At 39.1% G+C, this 23,183-nt stretch overlaps 1 protein-coding gene across 1 annotated transcript in view; it reads left to right on the forward strand.

The window, feature by feature from the left end:
* The window catches only part of Spef2 (sperm flagellar 2), a 153,404-nt gene extending 131,362 nt beyond the window's left edge, over positions 1–22,042 (forward strand). The window contains exons 31-35 of the mRNA XM_041631128.1: positions 174–266; positions 8,994–9,173; positions 16,420–16,662; positions 16,815–16,937; positions 21,918–22,042. Coding sequence (XP_041487062.1) covers positions 174–266; positions 8,994–9,173; positions 16,420–16,662; positions 16,815–16,937; positions 21,918–22,007 — 729 coding nt within the window. The 3' untranslated portion in view covers positions 22,008–22,042. The remainder of the gene's footprint in view (positions 1–173; positions 267–8,993; positions 9,174–16,419; positions 16,663–16,814; positions 16,938–21,917) is intronic.
* The last annotated feature ends 1,141 nt before the right edge of the window (positions 22,043–23,183 follow it).

The raw sequence follows: 23,183 nt of genomic DNA on the forward strand, positions 1-23,183 counted from the left end.
AATGCATCTATTGTTTTTCTCCAGACTCTCTGTGTCTTCTCTAGCCTATATTTTGGAGATCACTGGGTAGAGAGTAGAACAATACTGTTTCACATTTTGGCTTTTAACGATTACATCTTGGCACAATATGTTAAGGATTTTCATTATATGTAAATATTTTTCTTTGTTTGTAGGCTGGATTGTGGTTTACAGGAGATGAAGATGTAAAAATTCCAGAAAATCCCCTTGAACCATTGCCCTTCAACAGACAGGAACATCTTATAGAGGTAACCAGTAAGATTCTTTTTGTTGTTATTATTGATTTTTGAGATGATTATCATTCTGTAACTCAAATTCAGGCTTCCAAGCACAGGGCTTACAGATGGAAACCATCACACCGATGTTAATCAGATCATTTTTTTTATGCAGTAGGTGAGTATGTGACAGTAGTCATTTTCTTCCTGTTCTTCTACCTGAGTTGAGGAATTTTCCCAATTCTGCCCTTGCTTCTTAGATCCTTTTGTTGTTTCCCCAAAGCCAAAGCTTTGATACTGACTGAGAGAACCATTCCCTGTAAAGAAATTCTATGGGGCCAAAATTTTCTATTAGCTATGTGATAATCGAAAACTTTCCATGGACTTGCTTGGATTTCAGTTGTTTTTTTGTTTTGTTTCCCAACTATCATAAAAAGCCATTCTCCCAATTTTAAAACTCATAAGCATTCTTCCAATTCTAAAATTGAGGGAAAAGATTCTATCATTTCATAAGTATTTTCTTTATTCACTTTCTTTGATTATGTTAAACATGGTGAGATGTACAAACAATGTTGCCTATATCCATAAGTAACTTGCTGCCTTCAGTATGACATCATTAATAACACTAAAATTTACTGCAATTTCTGAGGCCACATAGATGCAAAACCTCAAAATCTGAAGGCCACTCTGACTTCTATATAAATGATAAGTATTTACCTAAAAATAAATTCAAGGATAGCCACATTCAGTAATATAGTAGAAAATCTGAATTGTAGACTTAGGCATCACACCAAATTCATTATAATATATTGATGGTTCAATTTCTAGTTAGTCACAAGCTCAAAATTGCAGTACAAAATTGGACATAACTCCTTTCTAACATTTAAGTAAGCAATTCCCTTCAATTGAACTCAATTTTTAATTTTTTTTTTACTTTTGATATCATAATTATACCATTTTTCCCTTCCCTTTCCTCTTTCCAAACACTCCCATACACCTCTCCTTCATCTCTTTCAAATTCATAGCCTCTTTTTTCATTAACAGTTTACATAATATATGTTTTCAGGGCTGGCCATTTGGTTTTTTTTTTTTAATTTATTTATTTATTAAGGATTTCTGCCTCGTCCCCACAACCGCTTCCCATTTCCCTCCCCCTCCCCCGATCAAGTCCCCCCCCCCCCTCATCTGCTCGAAGAGCAATCAGGGTTCCCTGACCTGTGGGAAGCCCAAGGACTGCCCACCTCTATCCAGGTCTCGTAAGGTGAGCATTCAAACTGCCTAGGCTCCCACAAAGCCAGTACGTGCAGTAGGATCAAAAACCCACTGCAATTGTTCTTGAATTCTCAGTATTCCTCATTGTCCGCTATGTTCAGCTAGTCCGGATTTATCCCATGCTTTTTCAGACCTAGGCCAGCTGGCCTTGGTGAGATCCCAATAGAACATCCCCATTGTCTTAGTGTGTGGGTGCACCCCTCGCGGTCCTGAGTTCCTTGCTCGTGCTCCGTCTCCTTCTGCTCCTGATTTGGACCTTGAGATTTCTGTCCAGTGCTCCTGTGTGGGTCTCTGTCTCTGTCTCCTTTCATCGCCTGATGAAGGTTAATATTCCTGAGGATGCCTATGTGTTTGTCTTTGGATTCACCTTATTTAGCTTCTCTAGGAACATGAATTATAGGCTCAATGTCCTTTATTTATGGCTAGAAACCAAATATGAGTGAGTACATCCCATGTTCCTCTTTTTGGGTCTGGCTTACCTCACTCAGGATAGTGTTTTCTATTTCCATCCATTTGTATGCAAAACTCAAGAAGTCCTTGTTTTTTACTGCTGAGTAATACTCTAATATGTATATATTCCATACTTTCTTCATCCATTCTTCCGTTGAAGGGCATCTAGGTTGTTTCCAGGTTCTGGCTATTACAAACAATGATGCCATGAACATAGTTGAGCATATACTTTTGTTCTATGATAGGGCCTCTCTTGGGTATATTCCCAAGAGTGGTATTGCTGGATCCAGGGGTAGGTTGATCCCGAATTTCCTGAGAAACCGAAACACTGCTTTCCAGAGTGGTTGCACAAGTTTGCATTCCCACCAGCAATGGGTGAGTGTACCCCTTTCTCCACAACCTCTCCAGCAAAGGCTATCATTGGTGTTTTTTATTTTAGCCATTCTGACAGGTGTAAGGTGGTATCTTAAAGTTGTCTTGATTTGCATTTCCCTGATCGCTAAGGAAGTTGAGCATGACCTTAAATGTCTTTTGGCCATTTGAAGTTCTTCTGTTGAGAATTCTCTGTTCAGATCAGTGCCCCATTTTATAATTGGGTTGATTAGCCTTTTACGGTCTAGTTTCTTGAGTTCTTTATATATTTTGGAGATCAAACCTTTGTCAGTTGCAGGGTTGGTGAAGATCTTCTCCCAGTCAGTGGGTTGTCTTTTTGTCTTAGTGACAGTGTCCTTTGCTTTACAGAAGCTTCTCAGCCTCAGGAAGTCCCATTTATTCAATTATGCCCTTAGTGTCTGTGCTGCTGGGGTTATACATAGGAAGTGGTCTCCTGTGCCCATGTGCTGTAGAGTACTTCCCACTTTCTCTTCTATCAGGTTCAGTGTGTTCGGACTGATATTGAGGTCTTTAATCCATTTGGATTTGAGTTTTGTGCATGGTGATAGATATGGATCTATTTTCATTCTTCTACAGATTGACATCCAGTTTTGCCAGCACCATTTGTTGAAGATGCTCTCTTTTTTCCATTGTATACTTTTAGCTCCTTTATCGAAGATCAGGTGTTCATAGGTTTGTGGGTTAATATCAGGGTCTTCTATTCGATTCCATTGGTCGACTTCTCTGTTTTTATGCCAATACCAAGCTGTTTTCAATACTGTAGCTCTGTAATAGAGTTTGAAGTCAGGGATGGTAATGCCTCCAGACAAACCTTTATTGTATAAGATTGTTTTGGCTATCCTGGGTTTTTTGTTTTTCCATATAAAGTTGATTATTGTCTTCTCCAGATCTGTGAAGAATTTTGATGGGATTTTGATGGGGATTGCATTGAATCTATAGATTGCTTTTGGTAGAATTGCCATTTTTACTATGTTGGTCCTCCCAATCCAAGAGCAAGGGAGGTCTTTCCATTTTCTGGTGTCTTCTTCGATTTCTTTCTTCAAAGACTTATAGTTCTTGTCAAGTAGATCTTTCACTTCCTTGGTCAGGGTTACCCCAAGGTATTTTATGCTATTTGTGGCTATCGTGAAAGGTGATGCTTCTCTGATTTCCCTCTCTGCTTCCTTATCCTTGGTGTATAGGAAGGCAACTGATTTTTTGGAGTTGATCTTGTATCCTGCCACGTTACTAAAGCTGTTTATCAGCTGTAGGAGTTCTTTGGTAGAATTTTTGGGGTCGCTTATGTACACTATCATATCATCTGCAAATAACGAAAGCTTAACTTCTTCCTTTCCAATACGAATCCCCTTGATCTCCTTATGTTGTCTTATTGCTATTGCTAGAATTTCAAGCACTATATTGAAGAGGTATGGCGAGAGTGGACATCCTTGTCGTGTTCCTGATTTTAGTGGGATGGCTTTGAGTTTTTCTCCGTTTAATTTAATGTTAGCTGTTGGCTTGCTGTAAATAGCTTTTATTATATTTAGGTAGGACCCTTGTATCCCTATTCTCTCCAAGACCTTTATCATAAAGGGGTGTTGAATTTTGTCGAATGCTTTTTCCGCATCTAGTGAAATGATCATATGGTTTTTTTCTTTCAGTTTATTTATATGGTGGATTACATTGATAGATTTGCGTATGTTGAACCAGCCCTGCATCTCTGGGATGAAGCCTACTTGATCATAATGGATAATTTTTCTTATGTGTTCTTGGATTCGGTTTGCCAGTATTTTATTGAAGATTTTTGCGTCGATGTTCATGAGTGAGATCGGTCTGTAATTCTCTTTCTTGGTTGGGTCTTTTTGTGGTTTTGGTATCAGGGTAACTGTAGCTTCAAAAAAGGAATTTGGCAATGACTCTTCTGATTCTATATTGTGAAATACCTTAAGGAGTATAGGTATTAATTCTTCTTGGAAGTTCTGGTAGAATTCTGCATTGAAACCATCTGGTCCTGGGCTTTTTTTCGAAGGGAGATTTTTGATAACCATTTCTAATTCTTCGCGAGAAACCGGTCTATTTAGATCATTCACCTGGTCTTGGTTTAGCTTTGGTATATGATACTTATTTAAAAAAATGTCCATTTCTTTTGTATTTTCCAGTTTTGTGGCATACAGGCTTTTGTAGTAAGATCTAATGATTCTCTGAATTTCCTCTGTGTCTGTGGTTATGTCCCCCTTTTCATTTCTGATCTTATTTATTTGCGTGTTCTCTCTCTGTCGTTTAATTAGTTTGGATAGGGGTTTGTCGATCTTGTTGATTTTCTCCAAGAACCAGCTTTTTGTTTCATTGATTCTTTGGACTGTTTTCTGTGTTTCTATTTTGTTGATTTCAGCCCTCAGTTTTATTATTTCCAGTCTTCTACTTCTCCTGGGCGCGTCTGCTTCTTTTTTTTCTAGAGCTTTCAGGTGTGTTTTTAAGTCCCCAATGTATGCATTCTCCGTTTTCTTTAAGTGGGCACTTAGTGCTATGAACTTTCCTCTTAGCACTGCTTTCATTGTGTCCCATAGGTTTGAGTATGTTGTCCCTTTATTTTCATTAAATTCAAGGAAGACTTTAATTTCTTTCTTGATTTCTTCCTTGACCCAGGTGTGGATCAGTAGTTGACTGTTCAGTTTCCATGAGTTTGTCGGTTTTTTGGGGGCAGCGTGGTTGTTGCCTTCTAACTTTAATCCGTGATGATCTGATAAGACACAGGTGGACACTGATATTTTTTTGTATCTGTGGAGGTTTCCTTTGTTTCCGAGTATGTGGTCAATTTTTGAGAAGGTTCCATGAGCTGCAGAGAAGAAGGTATATTCTTTCCTATTTGGGTGGAATGTTCTATAGATGTCTGTTAAGTCCATTTGCTTCATTACCTCCAATAATTCTCTTAATTCTCTATTAGGTTTCTGTCTGATTGACCTGTCCCTTGGAGAGAGAGGTGTGTTGAAGTCTCCTACTACTAGTGTGTGTGGTTTGATGTCTGCCTTGAGTTCTAGTAATATTTCTTTTACATAAGTAGGTGCTTTTATATTGGGGGCGTATATATTCAGGATTGAGACGTCCTCCTGATGAATTGTTCCTGTTATGAGTATAAAGTGACCGTCTCGGTCTCTTCTGATTGATTTTAGTTTGAAGTCAGTTTTGTTAGAAATTAGTATGGCCACACCTGCTTTTTTCTTAGGACCATTTGCTTGAAACACCTTTTCCCAACCCTTTACTCTGAGTAGGTGCCTGTCTTTGTGGTTGAGATGTGTTTCTTGCAAACAGCAGAATGTTGGATCCTGTTTTCGTATCCAATCTTTTAGCCTGTGCCTTTTTATAGGTGAATTGAGCCCATTAATATTAAGTGATATTAATGACCAGTGGTTGTTTACTCCGGTTATTCTTATTGCTTTTGGTAGTAGAGATTGTGTGTCTCCTTTCTTTGAGATGTGCTCGTGAAGGGTCATTAGATGCCTGGGTTATTGTAGGCAGTGTTGGCAGTGTTGGATTCCTTGGGTTGCGATTTTCCTTCTATTACTTTCTGTAGGGCTGGATTTGTGGCTACGTATTGTTTAAATTTGTTCTTATCCTGGAATGTCTTGTTTTCTCCATTGATAGTGAACGAGAGCTTGGCTGGGTATAGTAGTTTGGGTTTGCATCCATGGTCTCTTAGCTTCTGCAGAACCTCTATCCAGGACCTTCTGGCTTTCATAGTTTCCATCGAGAAGTCAGGTGTAAGTCTGATCGGTTTACCTTTATAAGTTACTTGCCCTTTTTCTTTTGCAGCTCTTAATATTCTTTCTTTAACCTGTATATTTTGTGTTTTGATTATTATATGGCGAGGAGATGTTTTTCTTTGATCCAGTCTGTTTGGTGTTCTGTATGCTTCTTGAATATTTAAATGAATATCTTTCTTTAAGTTGGGAAAGTTTTCTTCCATAATTTTGTTGAAAATATTTTCTGAGCCTTTGAGCTGTGACTCTTCTCCTTCTTCTATTCCTATTATTCTTAGGTTTGGTTTTTTTATTGTGTCCCATAGTTCCTGAATGTTTTGTGTTGAGAATTTGTTGGCTTTGCTGTTTTCTTTGATCTGTTCGTTTATTTTCTCTATGGTGTCCTCAGCATCTGAGAGTCTTTCTTCTAGCTCTTGTATTCTATTGATTATGCTTGTTTCTGTAGACTCTGCTCGTTGGCCTAGATTTTCCATATCCAGCTGGTCCTCAGTTTGTATGTTCTTCTTTGCCTTCATTTCAGTTTTCAATTCTTGAACTGTTTCCATTACCTGTTTGATGGTTTTTTCTTGGTTTCCCAGGGTATCATGTACGTATTTACTCATTTCTTCAAACTTTTTGTTATATTTCTCATCCATTTCTATAAGGGCATTTTTTACATGTTGTTTAAGGGACTCTATTATCTTCATAAAGTCGATTTTTTCCACTTCTTCTGTGTTAGGTTGTTCAAATACTTCTGTTGTAAGATCATTGGGTTCTGATGTTTTCATGTTGTTTTTCGGATTATTGGGTGAGTTCTTGCCTTGGCGCCTGCCCATCTCCTCCTATTGATCCTATCCAATGGATCCTTTAGAAACCGGATCAGGTTTCCCTGCTGGCCAAGGGCTCCGCTTACAAAATGCCCTCACTCTCTTTCGTGGTTCCTGCTGCAGGCCAAGAACCCTCTCACCCCTCCGAAGGATCTTCAGGACAGGACCAGGCTCCCCTTGTGCCAGTGACCTGGCCAACCAAAGGCCTACCTCTTTGATTCAATTGTAGTAGGGCGATCTGCTCTCCTTATTGCACGCCTGTCCCAGCCACTTGGGTCTGGCGCCGCCGCCGCTGTGCCTCTGTCGCCATTTGGTTTTGAATAAGCAATTAGTGTACTCTTTCCTGGGGTAGACTATTTCTCCCACTCTCAGCATTCCTTAATTACCTGTAATTCAACTCTTTTTTTTTGTTTTTTTTTTGTTTTTTTTTTTTTTTTGCCCTAAGCATTTCTGCTACATGATAGCAGGAGAGAAGTTGAAGGAGGAGCCATGTAGTTACTGACAAGGTCCAAGATATGTACTTGACCATCGGGGTTAATAGTTGTTTGTTGATGCTTCTAATGTGAGACTGGAGGATTGAGATAAATTATCCTATGAATCGTTTCCTTTATGGGGACAAAGCTATTATTATGTGTAGACTAGCTGGCCTGGAACTTGCTATGAACACAAGAGTGATTTTGAACTCACAGATATCTGCCTGCCTCTTCATCCTGAGTGCAAGGATTCAAGGCATGTGCCACACATTTGTCTCTCGTACAAAGCCCCGGGAAGGTGGTTTCCACATGACTATATGAACAAGTCTCTCACTGATATGAGCAGGCTCCTTAGTACTTGGGAGGGATGCTGCTGCTTGACCATCATGTCACATGAAAAATAGTTTTCGTGAAAGCTACAAGTTTTTAGACATATCAATCCCAGACAGTATTTGTAGTTTTTTATTCAGCACTTAGAAACCTAGAACATGTTCCTATGACTTTAGGAACAAAGAAAGGTGTAACTCTAACATCCTGGTAGAAAATTCATGGAGGAAAAGAGACTGTGGAATCAGAAAGAGATATCCACATGGGCGAAGATGGCTAACAGCGTAGGTGAGTGAAGACATGTACACATGCTGTGTGGTGTCCACAAGACAGAAAAGATCATCTTGGTGCTGTTTTCACACACACACACACACACACAAACACACACACACACACACACACACACACACACACACACGCTCGCATCCTTGGGTATTCTCAGCACCACCCTTAACATCTCAATGTTCATAAAATGTAACTGGTCCTAAACTGTGAGGTCTCTACAATATTACTTAATCCATACTATGGGCCTATTGTTTGTGTTTATGTAACATTTTACTCTTTGATAGTTTCATTTATATATATACATATATAACTGTAATGAATATTAGCCTTTGCATCCCTTACTACCTTATCGCCTTTTCCTCTCTTCTCCCTACTGAATCCCTTTTCCAATGAGTCAGCTTCTTACCTCCTATTTTGAAGTCTTTTTTGAATATACAACCCACTGAATTTAAATAAGCTTGTCTACATGAGCATGGGTGTAAGGGTATTTACTGGACCATGGACAATTTGCATAATTATACCACGGAAGGAACAGACATACTTCCCCTGTCACCCTCAACAGGTTAACTGTCAATAAGCCCTTCAGAGAAGGACTCATGAGGCCTTCCCCCTCCTTTCTAGGGTGACATGTTGATGAGCCCACGCATGCATAGCTCTTGTGCAGGGAACCACAGATGCAGTGAGGTCAGGAGTGCACCGTGTCATGTCCAGCAGACACTGTTCCATAGCAAAATTAGCTCCTCATGAGCTGGTATCTTACCGTTTATAAAGACTTACAAAACCCATGCCTAGTTCCTTAAGGTACTCAATAAGCATTTGTTGAATGGCTGAAGCAACTAATTAGTGTTACTTTGCATCTTGTAGCAATCGTTACGGAGTTAGTGAGTGGCTGTCACACACTTCAGTAAATCTAGCTCTGACTTACCGGGATTCTCTGTTCATCTTTAACCCGTCTGCCTCTTCACTACCACACTCAATCTGTTTTCTCTCCAGTTAAAAACTGTGTCTGTGTGACAGTTCTTCTTTAGGCTGTTTGCTGACTGTGAGAAAGATCCACCCCAGCTTGACTACACCCAGATGTTGCTGTATTTTGCGTGCCATCCGGACACTATGGAAGGGGTCTACCGGGCCCTCAGTGTGGCTGTGGGAACTCACATCTTCCGGCGGGTTAAAACTCCTATGCTGATCGCAGACAAGGTAACTACATGGCACCAATATACCTGCTCTGGATTCTGGGTGGAAATGAGGACACCAGAAGAATCAAAACGCATGATAATATGAACTTGCTTCATTTCTTCATCATATTTTCCTAGGTTTCCTTGGTTTTACCCGTACCAAGTCTTCCAGTAAACCTTCCTCAATTGCATTAAAATTGGGAAACTCAAATTCCTCCATATGCGTTTGTAGTGAAATTAGCATCTGTTCGAAGTCCCTTGGTGGGGTTGAAGTTTGCTCTAAAAGGAGCAGACTAGACTGTGTTTTGCCAGCAGTGTCAATAATAATAAACAAAAGGAAACACATTATTAACTTGACCCAAGTGTTTTAGAGTATGTATCTGAAGCAAACTCTGACTTCAGACATTATCCTCATCATTATGACTTTTGACACCATTTCAGCCTCAAAACCACAGACATTGGTATCATTTTACTCAATCGGTACAGAAACTTTCTAGCTAGTTTGGAAGCCATCGTACATTCCCCTATGATTTCTGAGCGACGTGTATTCCCTGGGATTTTCAGACTGACAGGCCTCCCATCAGGTACAAGGTAACATGCTTCCTTGATGCCCACTTGATCTTTTTCTGACTTTTGGTTGCCCATTTGTTCTCATAGGGGCAGAATTCTGATGGGATTTCTGCACACTTTGTGAGCACAGTCGCAGAAGGCTGTTTTACAGACCCCTCAGAATTACAACCATGCTTATTTTCTTTAATAAATTTGTCGAAAAAGAGACAAACTAGAAGACCCTTAACAACTTTCACCTGTGGGAAGAGAAAGGCTCTATTACATTGGAAACCACAGTTTGAGAGTAAGAACCAGGCTAGGGTGAGGATAGACAGGTACCCAATAAGATAACAGGGGGATCTCCAAATGCATATAGAGCTAATGATTTAAGAGCTAATGATTTAACAGTTACATGATAGCAAATGTGCAAGCAAGGAGTATTGGTCTTTGCTAGCGTCGAAAACTTCAGAATTTTTCCACCTAAGTAACTTAGGTATGGTCATCTTTTCTGAGAATTGTATTTGTTACTTTCACAGTGGTTTCTCTATATCCCTGTATAGATTTGTGCTTCCTTTAAACTAATACTGGATTTGTAACTAATCTTGAACTGCAGCCTTCTCTGAGGTTTCAGTGAAATGACTGTCCCAGGGACAGCAAATTTACCTGATCACAGATGGTGGCTGCCATTTGCTGTCCAACCTGTCCCCTCTGCTATCCATCTTGCTCACGTGGTAAGGTGATAATTTCTGTGAAGCCATCTTTCACTTAGACCCAGAGGACTGTATGGGGTTATGTTGGTGGGCAATGGGTACTTGCCTGTTTGGGGATGTTCGTAGGTGGTGGGCACTTGTCTATGGTGGGATGTTGGAGGGTGGTGAGCATTTGTCTACGTATATAGATGCAGAGATATACAGAAGTCACATAAAAACATAAAACTCAAACCAAAATATATATGCAAAGGACCTGTAAAGTTGAAGAAAAAATAAAATCCCAGACAAAATATTATGTGGGACTAAAAACGCCTCCGAAGATACCATTAGGTTCGTTTTGTGTTGGTCATCTACTGGTGGGCATGGATGCACCTGGCCTTAAGTGTGTTTTTCTATGCACAGTGAGACCCCCTTGGGGAAAACTAATTTTTCATTTGTGAGCTGTCATCTATTGGAGATGCTTCTGGGTTAGGGATGGGGACTTGCATACACTTCCATTCTCATCCTGGGACCCCATAGGGCCCACACCTGTGCAGGCTCTGTGGCACCTCAGTCTCAAGAGGCAATTGTGCCTTCTCCCTGTCTCTTTGCCTTTGGTCTTGACTTTCTCTCTTCCAGATATCCTTTCATTATACTTCAGAGGGTCGGAAGCTTCTTCATTCTTCAAGATCTCAGGAACCTATTATCAAGGTTTATATGCAGTCTTGCCCTGATCCTTGGTGCGGCACAATTATACCCTGAACTTCTCAGCAGGATGAGCCCAAATAGAATGCAGAAGTATCATTGTTTCCGCAAACGTTTAGTGAGCGGTTGTGTTTCCTGGGGGCCCCTGTACCCAGGTTATAGCAATGAATAAAAGCATTTTGGTAGGATGGTGATAGGTAATAACTAATAAGCAAAATATAGACCTGTCAGATGGTAGCTTTAAACATAAAGACTAACAAAAACATGACAGTGCATGGGGGGTGGTACAGGAGTTTGGATAAATACATTCTTCTTTGTGAAGTATTCTTACTATAATAAAACCAAAATCAACCAAACAAGAAAAAATAATATAAAATAAAATAAAAACACCGATAGCACCTTAGAGAAGAAGTGGTTCATTTCAGCTTACAACTCTCAGTTCATAGTCCTTCACTGAGGAAAGTCAGGACAGGAACTCAGGGCAGGAACCAAAGCAACAGTGATGGAGGAACGCTGCTTACTGGCTTGTTCCTCCTAGCTTCCTCAGTTTGCTTTTTTATACACTCTGGGACTCCTTCCCAGAAATAGCATCATCATTCACACGGGCTGGAGCCGTCCCACATCAATCAACAATAAAAATCTGAAAATTCCCTGTAGATTTTGTGGACAGACGATCTTACAGGGGCATTTCCTCAATCGAGGTTTCTTCTTTCTAGATGTTTCTACAGTTGTGTCAAGTTGACAGAAAAACCAACCGAGACACTTAGAGGTGTGGAGGAAGAAGCTGACAAGGCCCTGAGATGGGGGCACTTAGGAGAAGACAACAGTAAATACAAATGTGTTAAGATGAAGATGGACCTTACAGGTTTAAATAAAGCAGCCATACCAGCGATGATATTGGGTGATATTTGGGTGAAGTGGACATTGACCAAGATAGCTGGGTTTTCCTAACAAAGAACTGAGCATGGACACCCAGTCATAGCAGAAAAAAATATTATCTATTAAGAAATAGTGCACTTTTAAAGAGAGGATATTGATGATAGAGGAGAGAAAGCTTGAAACTCAACAGTTTATTATACAAGAGGTTGGTCTTTTATTTTGCACGGCTTTGTGAACCATTTGTGTATCATGGGCTTTCTGCACATGCTCCTATTGCATGATGCTATGGTCACTGTTCTATTGCTATGAAAAGGCACCATGACCAAGGCAATTTTTATGAAAGATAACATTTAATTGGGAGCTTGCTTACAGTTTCAGAGGCTTGATCGTATAACCGTATGGCGGGAAGGATGGTGGCAAGCAGTCAGGTATAGTGCTGCAGATGTAACTGAGTTCCATATCTGAAATTTCAGGCAGCAGGAAAAGAAATGACATTGGGCCTGGTTAGGGCTTTTGAAACTTGAAAGCCCATGCTTAGTGGTACACTTCCTCCAACAAGACCACACCTTCTAATTCATCGCAAGTAGTGCCTCTCCCTGATGATCAAGCATTCAACTACATGAACCTGTGAAGGGCATTGTTATACAAACTACCACACATGGAGTTTGTGAGGAGTCACATGTTACCTTTAGATACTCTGAGGCACCTTTGAACCTGTGCCAGTGTCTCCAGATGGTACCAGCTCACTTTAGCGGGAGAATTTCCTGCTTTTCTCTCTGCCACAAGGTTCTTCTCATAAGGTAATTTATTTCAGCCTTTGTCTTCCCCACTTTCATGGGTTTTAGCAGAACTGGATAGTAAGGACTGAGGGGAGAGCCTGGCTCAGCTTCGCCTGTTGATAGGTGATGTCGTTGGAAGAGCACAGTCACCTGTCTTAGATCATCTCAGGGTCCCTCTAGCTGCTCTTTTGAGCACAGACTAAAAGAAAGAGTAGAAATGAGGGAAGAAAGGAGATGTAGTAATTCATGCAGGGCTTTTCCCATCCATTGATGCCTGTGGCCAGATTATCTCCGTTTGGTGTCTAATCACGTCAGTCTTGGTTTCTCCAAAGTAGCTGCACATAGAAAATGGTCAGTATTTGTGAACATAGTTAGAAAAGAAGACAGGGAGTTTTTAAGAAATGGAGTCTCAGCTATAGGTGCAAAGAGACAAGGAGAGGGACAAATAATTCTGCTCAGAGTAAGAAAGACCAAAGAGTAAGAGGCTGTGCCAAAGCCATTACTATAGCAACATGTACCTGCTATGGTGGGTGGCACAAAGCCACCTACAATAAATGGCCTGAATTCCTGTTGTCCCTGACTCGCTCACTACCTCATGTTGGTGTTCCTGCCCAGGAAAGTAGCTTCATCTGAGAGTTCTCAAGAGCTCTCTTGACGCAAAAGGATATTGTTTAGGAACTAAACTATTATGCAGCAGAAACCAAAAATGACTGTGGAGGTTGCGACATTTCTCTCTTCGGCCTTCAGGGATTGATTGTTCCAGACATGGAATGAACTCTAAGCACTTCAGAAACATAAGAGTTGCCCACTCCACTCACTCCCACTCATTCCTGAATAGTGTTTTATCCCAATTATGCTATTCATTCATCCCGTCCATTCCTGAGACCTTTCCAAATGTGTTCTAGCTTCCTGGGCAACCACCTCCCAAGAGTCTGCAAAGACGTCACTCAGAAATCAACTCCAATCAGCGTCTATGCACCCTCAAGACATTCTGTCAAATCTCTGCTCTTACCTTCTGCCTATACTATTATGACAACTGGAAATCCCCCCCCACACACACACACACATTTTATTCTTCTTTCTGTATCTTTACTGCCATTCTGGTTTTATCCAATGAGGCCCAGACCCTCTGTGGAAAGCGATGGTTTCTTAGGTAATTTTTTAAAAAGTTCAAGAATGTACTAGTTTTGGTGAACTTAATCCTTAAGTGAGTGAATTTTGGGGAAAATGGCTAAGAATTCTGGAACCTCTGTGATGTTAGACTTAGCGAATTGTTAGTTGGCAGCTCCCACATGGTTGAGGTCTTGTTAACTGCCCTTGGCAGCACGTTTGAGACCCTGGAGTTGGAAGCACGGACACTCCTATTCTCTCTTTCAGTTGGGCTTTAATTCTCAGAACCAACACTTTTTTTCTGTGTCAGATTAGACCTGAGCTGAGTGAGTAAGAGAAATTCATGGTCAGAAAGTTGCACGGGCATCATTTCAGGGGCATGCTTATCGAAAGGCTTTGAGGTCAGTATCTAAGAGTCAGAGCAGTAGAGCATCAAGGATGCCCCCATCCTCGGTTTAAACCTCATGGATCTCTCTGTTCTGATGCCACACATAAACATTCAAAAGCACTGGCTTTTCTTCTCACTACTAACACTAGTTTATCTCTTGGGTGTCTGTTGGCATGAATCCCTTTTCTTGAATATGCCTTTTAGACTCACACCTCTAAGAACACAGGCTGTTCCTTCCATCCTTTCCTCTCTTACCATTGGGCCATAATGTCTATTCCAAGTCTAAAGGACAAAAACAACAGGAATTAAAAACAAAAGAAGCCTCTGACGTTAGTAAGAGAAGGACTCTTTTTCCTAAAATGTTGGGCATTTAAATTATTACATTTTGGATTAAAGATTATCTATTCCATGATGCGTGTATTGGATCTTTAAAAAGGCAGTATGTCCTAATTATGAAAATGGTGACAAGGAGGCCAGATTTTCCTAACCTTTAAACTGCCTGCACATCGAACAAACTAGTGATTTGTTAACCCACAGTTAGTGTCTCTACCCTGTTGCCACAGTGCCTGTGCTAAAATTCACATAAATGCCTATTCATTAGGTACCTATTCAACAAGGAATTTTATGTCCAATCTATATTCATCTCACTCTAGCAAATGTTTTGCTGACCTAGAAACCTATTGATGAGTAACTGTAAAAGTAATCACCAAGGACCCAAAGCAATGACGCTAACACCTGTTTCCAGATTCAATTTCATGTTTTTTAATCGTTGTAAGTAGAAAAGAGGTAAAGAAATATATATTTTAACAAGTGTGGAAATATGTATTTAATCATCAAATATTCAACTGATAGCCTCTTTTTCAAAACTTAATTAAATTCTATATTTACAAAATACATAAACCCCCAGAAAAAGCAAGGTAATCTCTCCAAGCTAAAACATTGCAACCTCATTTTTTCTCTGGTAGCAGTCCCTCCAAAATCTGTATGGGGACACATAGTTGCCCTCGTGCTGTTATGTGTGGCATGTCACATTTATTTAGAAAGCTCTTAACTAACAAATAATGAATCACCTGAATTGAGAATTTAAAGACATCGGCACTCCCTTAAATTATAAGTTCCCCATTTCTAATGGTAAAGGAAAATCAGAATCCATGTGTTCTCAGATATCTGGTCAACCAAAATTCAAAACTATATATTTCTTTGTGCTGATTAAGTAAATACTAATTATTTTTTTCATGAGCAAAAATACTCGTGTGACCCTATATTTACAAATTTACTGCAGAAATTCTGAAGAATAAGGAAATCACTGAATTTACCCCATTGTTGATACTGTAATATAATGTGTCCTTTATTTTATTGATTAGTAGTCACATAACAAAATGATTCTATGTTTTCTGGGAACTTTATAACATATTCTGTGAATGCATTCTTGTTAGGGTAGGTATCCTTCCAAACCATAGTTTTTTACAACAGAACTGGGTCCTATCACAAAACCCTAATTTGTGTCATTTTTCCCCCACTTTGGGGATTATGAATTACCTATTTTTACTGAATTAACTTCTATATTCAAAACTTCTTTATCCACAAATATTCAGTATCATTCCTAATCTGCTGTACCTATGAAATCAAGAGATACAATTACTTTTGTGACTTTCAGTATTTAAGATGTTGTTACAGAGGCAACATTGTCTTAGTTATAATGAAATGAGAGCATCTGAAGTCAGGTCTCTTGACTAAATTTCGGAAAGCATCAATAATAATCCCAACCTGACTTTGGAAATTAACTTGTCATAAACTCAATTGAAATCAATTTCTAACAGTAATTCTATCATCTATAGACATTTGGAAATCAGTTAAACTAATTTATTTCTTTGTACCTTTATGAGGAATGTTATGTACCTGGTCATGTAGAGTACCTGGTCATGAGGTTTGGTTAAGATGATAGGGGCACATCACACACTGGACCTCTGGATACTATGAGCTAAAGTGCTCTAGGATTTTGATGCTGGTTTTGACTGTAACAAGTACATTTTCTTCTACAGTTTGTTTAGTGGGTTTGTGATAAGCACTGGCCTTCCTGTATATAGTTCTCGTGTAATGAACGGGTTGGTAAAATATTTCTATTGTTGGAAGCACTTCAGTCTGGCTTAATGTCATTTGATTTGACAGACCTCCATCTCCACTGTGAGTCCCAATGAGGAATTTCCTGAGGCTGAGGACGTGACAAGAGAGGAGCGGGAACTGAAAGAGGAGAAAGACGAGAGGGACCAGAAGGAAGAAGAAATCCCTGAAAATGCAAATCCTGAAAAGATTTCCATGGAAACACTGCTCAAAGTGTTTGGAGGAGGAAGTGAAGTCCTGGACGCTAATAGATTTGCAAGCTACCTGAAGATAGAGAACATCTATGCAGAGGTTGGTTAGATTGTTTGCATGGAATTCCTTCAGGAACACACCGTATTATGGAACACTTATGCTAAATTATTTTATTATATGAATCTACTTTAAAATAACTTCAAGATTGCAAAGTAAACTAATTTCACTTTTGTTCTTTTTTTTTTTTAAAGAACTTCATAAAAACTTTTCAGGACCTGGGGGCCAAGAACCTGGAGCCAGTTGAAGTTAACCTTCTCTTGAAACATCCTTACATTCAGGACCTGATTGCAAATTACTTAGACTATAAAATTCCTGTGAGTACAAATCAAAATTGTCCCAATTTGGGTGGTCCCAGCTAAAAGCATGCTGTACATCCCTGTCATGAACTATTAAAGAAGAACAAGCTGGCCTTGCCCAGAGCAGTCAATCTCTAGTGCACAATTGAGGCCATTCTCAGTATTATGCATCTACATACTTAGGACATGGTGCTACCTTGGCTATATAGCAGAGGGCTATTGGTAGGTTATAGTTAAAACCAAGTATATGAACTACTAGGAATATGAATGGTTTTGGCCAAACAATGATACTTGTCCTTATGCTGCATCCTTTAACACAGTTCTTCATGTTGTGGTGATCCCCCCCAACCATAAAATCATTTTCATTGCTACTTCATAGCTATAATTTTGCTTCTCTTATTAATTATAATGTAAATATCTGTGTTTTCCGGTGACCTTTTGGGGGGTTACAACCCACAGACTGAGAACCACTGGTGTAGAGACCAGGACTCCTGCTGCCCAAAAGGACTAACCAAGACTATAGTCTTCAGCCAAGTGCGGGTATAATCACCATTTTCAAATCATGGCATATATTGTCAATATGCTAATATTCTCATGTTAGTGTATTAGTTTGCTTCCTGTTGCTGATAAGGCACCTTGACCAAAAGCAACTTAGCCAGGAAAGGGTTTATTTGCTTTAGAGATTACAGTCCATCATCAGAAGAAGCCATGATAGGAACTCAAGGTAGGAGCCTGGAGGCAGAAACTGAACAGAAAAAGTAGAGGAATGGTGCTTACTGCTTTGTTCTGTGTGGCTCACTCAGCTTGACTTCTTATACAACTCAGGATTGCCTGCTGCAGGGTGGTACCACGTTGTCCTGTACAGAGATTATGATTATTTCTGTGCAAAATGTTTTGGTAGAGATTAGCTGGCATCATGCACAGAAAACATGTAAATTGCTGCTATGAATTTTGTTCACTATTGAGCTTCTATCCTTGAGTTCAATAGCAGAACCTCCCATGGGGGGGGGGGGGGAATGAAATGAGTAACAAACACGACTTCTGCCCACACAGAAATTTCACTTATATTTACAATATAATTTTTAAATGTAAGAATTGTAAAAGGGTGACATCATGTAAACAAATCAAGTATGAAATTATAGTTGTTCAAACTGTGACTTGTGTGAACTAGAAGCATAGAAGTAACAGGCTACAAAGAAAGTAGAGACAAATAGGATTTTACAAGGGATAGGAAAAAAAAAGTCTGCATATCTTTTCCTATTGGGATGGGATGATGTGGGCATCCTAGGTAGAAGGCAAGCTTGGGTTAAAGAATAGCAGCAGGACTGGATGGAAGAGGAGGGTCTGACCCCTTGAAAGGCTGTCTGCAAAGGGTAGAGGGTGATTCCAAAAATTTAGTAAGAATCATTAAAACTAAAAAAATGAAAGCAAATTTTAAATAGAATTTGGTGAAACAATTGAGGAATCAGTAGGCTTCTTCGTATGGGAGTGTGTTACTATTTCTTCATCTCTATTCATTTCCATATCACCTAACATGTTACCGTTTCTCTCTTTTTTCAAGTAGGGTGAGTTCAATATCTGATTGTTTAAGCACCATCTCACCCTGCACAATCTGTTCCACATATCAGGGGAGATGTGTCATCTGATCTACTAAAATAATTACTAAATCTCTTAGAATAATGTATAATAGAATTCATTTTCTATTACCCAGACTAAGTAAAAACATAAACTAACAGCCCAGTTATTTCCTCCCTTAATTGGAAGAAAACCACATACAAAACCTGGGTAGATCAATGGCCCTTTTCAGGGCCAGAGATGATTATGACCAGGTTCCTGCCTGAAAGTAGAAGCCTTGAGATGACCAGCTTTGAGAGTCAACCTCTGAAGAGCTGCAAGATCCCCTGGAAAATATAGAGGCTACACAATTCTTCTAAATGATATATTTCTCCCACTTTGAAAAGTGTTTATTTCCTATAAGGTAGTGTCTAGTCATAGTAACACTATGAGATCTTTTGAACTGGAAGACAGAAGCTGGGTGACTCCCACATGGAGAGGACTGAGAGCAAGGAAGATTGATACTGCAGGTCTTAACACCAAAGTAGGACTTTCATAGCTCTTCCTTATACCAGAGTGTAGCAGGATGTCAAATATTCCAAGTAACCACCTACTGTATGCCAGGAAAATTTTGATACCTTGATCACCAAAACCCATTTTGTACAATCCCAACAACTTCTTAGGTATTCAATTCATGCTTTTTCTGGAACCCATCCTCCCAACCATTGTGCAGTTAAACAGGTGCCTATGCTCAGTATCACTTAACACAGTAGAGAGCTAGTTCATTTCTCCATTAGCTAGTAAGCAATTAGTGAGTTAATTCAGTGGTAGAATGCTTCTTTATAAGTCTGAGTCAGATCCTTAAACTCTGTGCCTGACCCAAGTAATCAAAAGACAAGGTGAAAAACTGTGATTCTCACTGGTATAATTTTATCAATAAGAGTTGTGCCAATGATCTGGAAAGCCTAAAACAGGTATTTGAGATCAAAGGGAGGTCTTGTCCAGTACGGCATTCCATTCTTATTTTTGATAATCAAAACCGAAAAGAAGGAGGGAGGGAGGGAAGAAGGGAAGGAGGGAGAAAACAGAAAGAAGTAAACATTGCATACTTGATGGGGAGAGCTCTCATACCTGTGCTGTTAGTGTTTGCTCCAGATATCCATGTACAAGTAAATAGATCACATTTTTAAATGAACCTTAACCACAGTGATGTTATTTGAAGATCGTTCGAGATAAGAAGAGCAAAACCTAGGATGTGGTTTTTCAAGGTTAAAAAGTTGTTTGCTATTATAAACAGTGGGAAGCTGGAGGCTGTTGCTTAACAGCTCTATGTTTACAAGGTCCATGTTTACAAGCTACAACATTAAAACATATTTTAAAAAGTGGATTATATGTAATGAGCAAAGCACCTTAGTTTTGCTCCTGTTTTAAGGTATACTGGCTCTGTGCTTATGAGTGTGAATTATAGAATCTTGGAAATACGTGGTGCTGAGCATGTAATTTCACAGTATCCTGTGTTCCACAACTGTAACATTGAGATAACTACCAGCCTTTCCTCATGGGGCTCGTGTATGGATGGAAGAAGTTGACACACACAAAGTGCTGAGCTCAGTTCCTGGCAGATGAATGCAGATACCACCACTGATACGGGATATAGAAGTATCAGTACCCAAGAAATTTTGCAATTGAAATGAAACATACAAAGTTATAGGTAGGTAGACAAATGGATGGCTAGCCTTTCATCTCTTTGTCTAGAAAAAAATTTCCCTGGAAAAGATCCAAGGGACTAACTGAAGTCCCAGTGATAAACACAACTGTAACTTCCAGATTTGGGTGCTGGATTTTACAGATTTTCAATTTACATCATATATTTACTTCCCCTCCTCTAGATCTCATACAAAGAAAGTATGTTCAAAAGTATTCTTAAATTATTAAGAAAAATGTGTTGGGTAAATGTTACCAAATTAGTGAGAATACCATAACTCCAGAGCAATTTTTTGTTTCAAAAACGTTGACAAACAGAACGGGATAAATTATTTTCCTCTAAGAACAACTTAACCCAAACCATTTCTTATAGTGAGCACATGCCAAATGACTGAGGTTTGTGTGGAAATCTCCCAAACAAAGCACGTCTCCAATGGGAAATAGAAATAATTCTTTTAGTGTTAAAATCAAAGCCTGACAAAAAGAGTGTCTATAAACACAGACCCAACTTCAAGCAACTGTAATCATAACTAGAAAGTTATTTTCATCCCACTCTGTCTCCAAAAAATCTGATTTGAAAATTCTCTCCTTTCTTACTTTAACTTTATTACAACATCTGACACCTGCTTCTATGCTTTGTTTGAAGAACATCTGTCTGTGCCCAGCATCTGACACCATCGGTCACCACTCCAGTCACTGCCACTGATGGTTATGGCCCCCTTTGTCGTCTTGAATTTAGCCAGTGCTGGCTGGCATGTACCTGGAGCACATCATGCCATTTTGCCCATGCTGTGAAGTGTCAATCTCTAAACTCATGCCTGGTCAGCCTGCCCTCTAGAATTGCCCCAAGTGGGACTTAGAAGTCAATGGGAACTGCTGATCTTTTCCGCTTAGCTTACTCAAGGTTGACCTCTGTCTTTAAGGAAATCAGTGTTTTGAAGGAACAAGATTCCTCAAGGGAATGGTTTAGTGTGCTTCCTGGCAGTGACTGACAGAATGACAGATATAGAAGCCAGGTTAGAGAGTGAAATAGCTTATGTCTTCATGGTTAAGATGACCATAAGCTGAAAGCTGTGGAACTCAGTTCTGGAAAAAAGAAACTTACATTCTTAAAGCACTTTCTTAAATTTTGAAAAAAAAAAGTTAAAACTAGCCATCACTATGCAATTTTTGTGTTTTAGACATATGCTAATATTCATTCTACATGTGTAAGTTTACATTTGTTTTGAAAAAAACTGTGTTTTAAGACATTAAATTGCTAGAATATTGATACGTCTGATAGTAAGAAGAAAATGAAGAAGTAGAAAAGTCCAAGGAAAAAAATCTACTGCTCAAACTTTATATATTTAAATTTCTATGTAGATGTGATTATTTTGGCATTATAATATTTATTTAATAAAGTATGAATACTGTCTTATTCATTAATAGGAAAATGATCTTTTGGTTTACACACTATATGACAGAATTGAGTAATTGCTTTTATAAAGGTTACTTAACATGACAACTCCATTATAAAACTACAAAGAAGAATTTCTAAAACCCTTAGATATCATTCCAGGGATATAACTACATGGTTTCAGAATAGCATTTACACTAAATGGTGAACATTTTTCTCAAGGAAACAAAAGAAAAGAGTAAATGACAAGCAACTAGCTGTTTAATCACTGCCAATACAAGATGTCCATCAGTTATAACTTCTTTATTTTCATTTGTAACGTCTCTTTGATTTTTCTCTCTTAGGATATTAAAATGATTCTTCAAAGGAGTGACCATGCCCAAGGCAGTGATGGAGAAAGGTCACCCTCAAGACTTACAGAGGAAAAGAAATGAAGGCTATGGTTTTTTTTTTATAATGTAAAATAAAGCTTCATATTCAAATTGACCATGGTGTTTGTCATGTGTGTTATTGCAGCTGTAGAAATGAGTCCTTCTCAGTTGAGAATGACACTTTCCCAAATCAGAAAACATTTTAATCTTACACCTCAAAAAAGAGATAAAAATATAAAATATATAAAGATGAAAATTAAGTGATTCTGGAAATATAAATTATCAGAAACAATACACTCTAGGTAAATGCACTCATGAACCATGAAGACTCCCTATGGGAAGTATTACATTAGCAGAATATATGGAAAATCCTTCCAAAACTCTGTATCAGAGCAGAGCTTTTCTTCATTTTCCAGTTCTTGCTTTATATATTATAAAACTAGAATGTTCATACTAGTAGCCAAGAAGATTCATCATTGAGCTGCTAAACCAGTCACACTTTTAAGTATTTATGGTTATTTCTGCTAAAATACAAAATTCCCTTCATAGACAGCTGTTTACATGATTAACCAGAAATCAAATTTAATGATAGTCATCTCGAGAAAATATCATAGAAATGAGTAGTCCTGTTCTTGAGTGGCTAGCTTAATATGATGCCATCCCTGACTCCCTTGATTGGTTATTCTCTTTGAGGATCTCTTGGTGGGTCCTCCTCCTTTTATATCCATACATATGGGAGAGTTAACGTGAATAAGTTATCACAGCCAATCTCTAGATTGTCTTCTAGCTCTATGAAATTATAGGTATGTCTCAAGCTAAAGTTCTTTTCATCTGGCTCTGTGTCCACTGACTTCCAGGACCCACCTCTTCCTCTTTAATACAATCACACCTCACCACAGCTGCCGAGGCAAACTTGCTAAGGAGATCATTATCATTATCTTTTCCAAATCATCGGTTAAAAGGAGGTGTCCTCTCCAACTGTTTGTATCAGTTGTTTCCAGGTCATTTACTTTGACACAACATGGACCTCGTCAGAATACATTGTCCTCTTTCTTTCCCTATGGCTGAAGTCTTCCCACCATCAAACTCATTCCAACGTCATCCCTTTCCTCAGCACCATCTATGTTTCTCAGCTTTATTTCTTGTCGGCACTTGACAATCACAGTAAGACACAAATGACCCCATTCCCATCTAGTCTTCCTGATGCTCAGTTCTTGCTTACATTCCTTCAGTAATACT

This window comes from Microtus oregoni, unplaced genomic scaffold, assembly GCF_018167655.1.
Source record: "Microtus oregoni isolate MIOR12 unplaced genomic scaffold, Mior012 000036F_ref0000092, whole genome shotgun sequence".
Classification (NCBI taxonomy): domain Eukaryota; kingdom Metazoa; phylum Chordata; class Mammalia; order Rodentia; family Cricetidae; genus Microtus; species Microtus oregoni.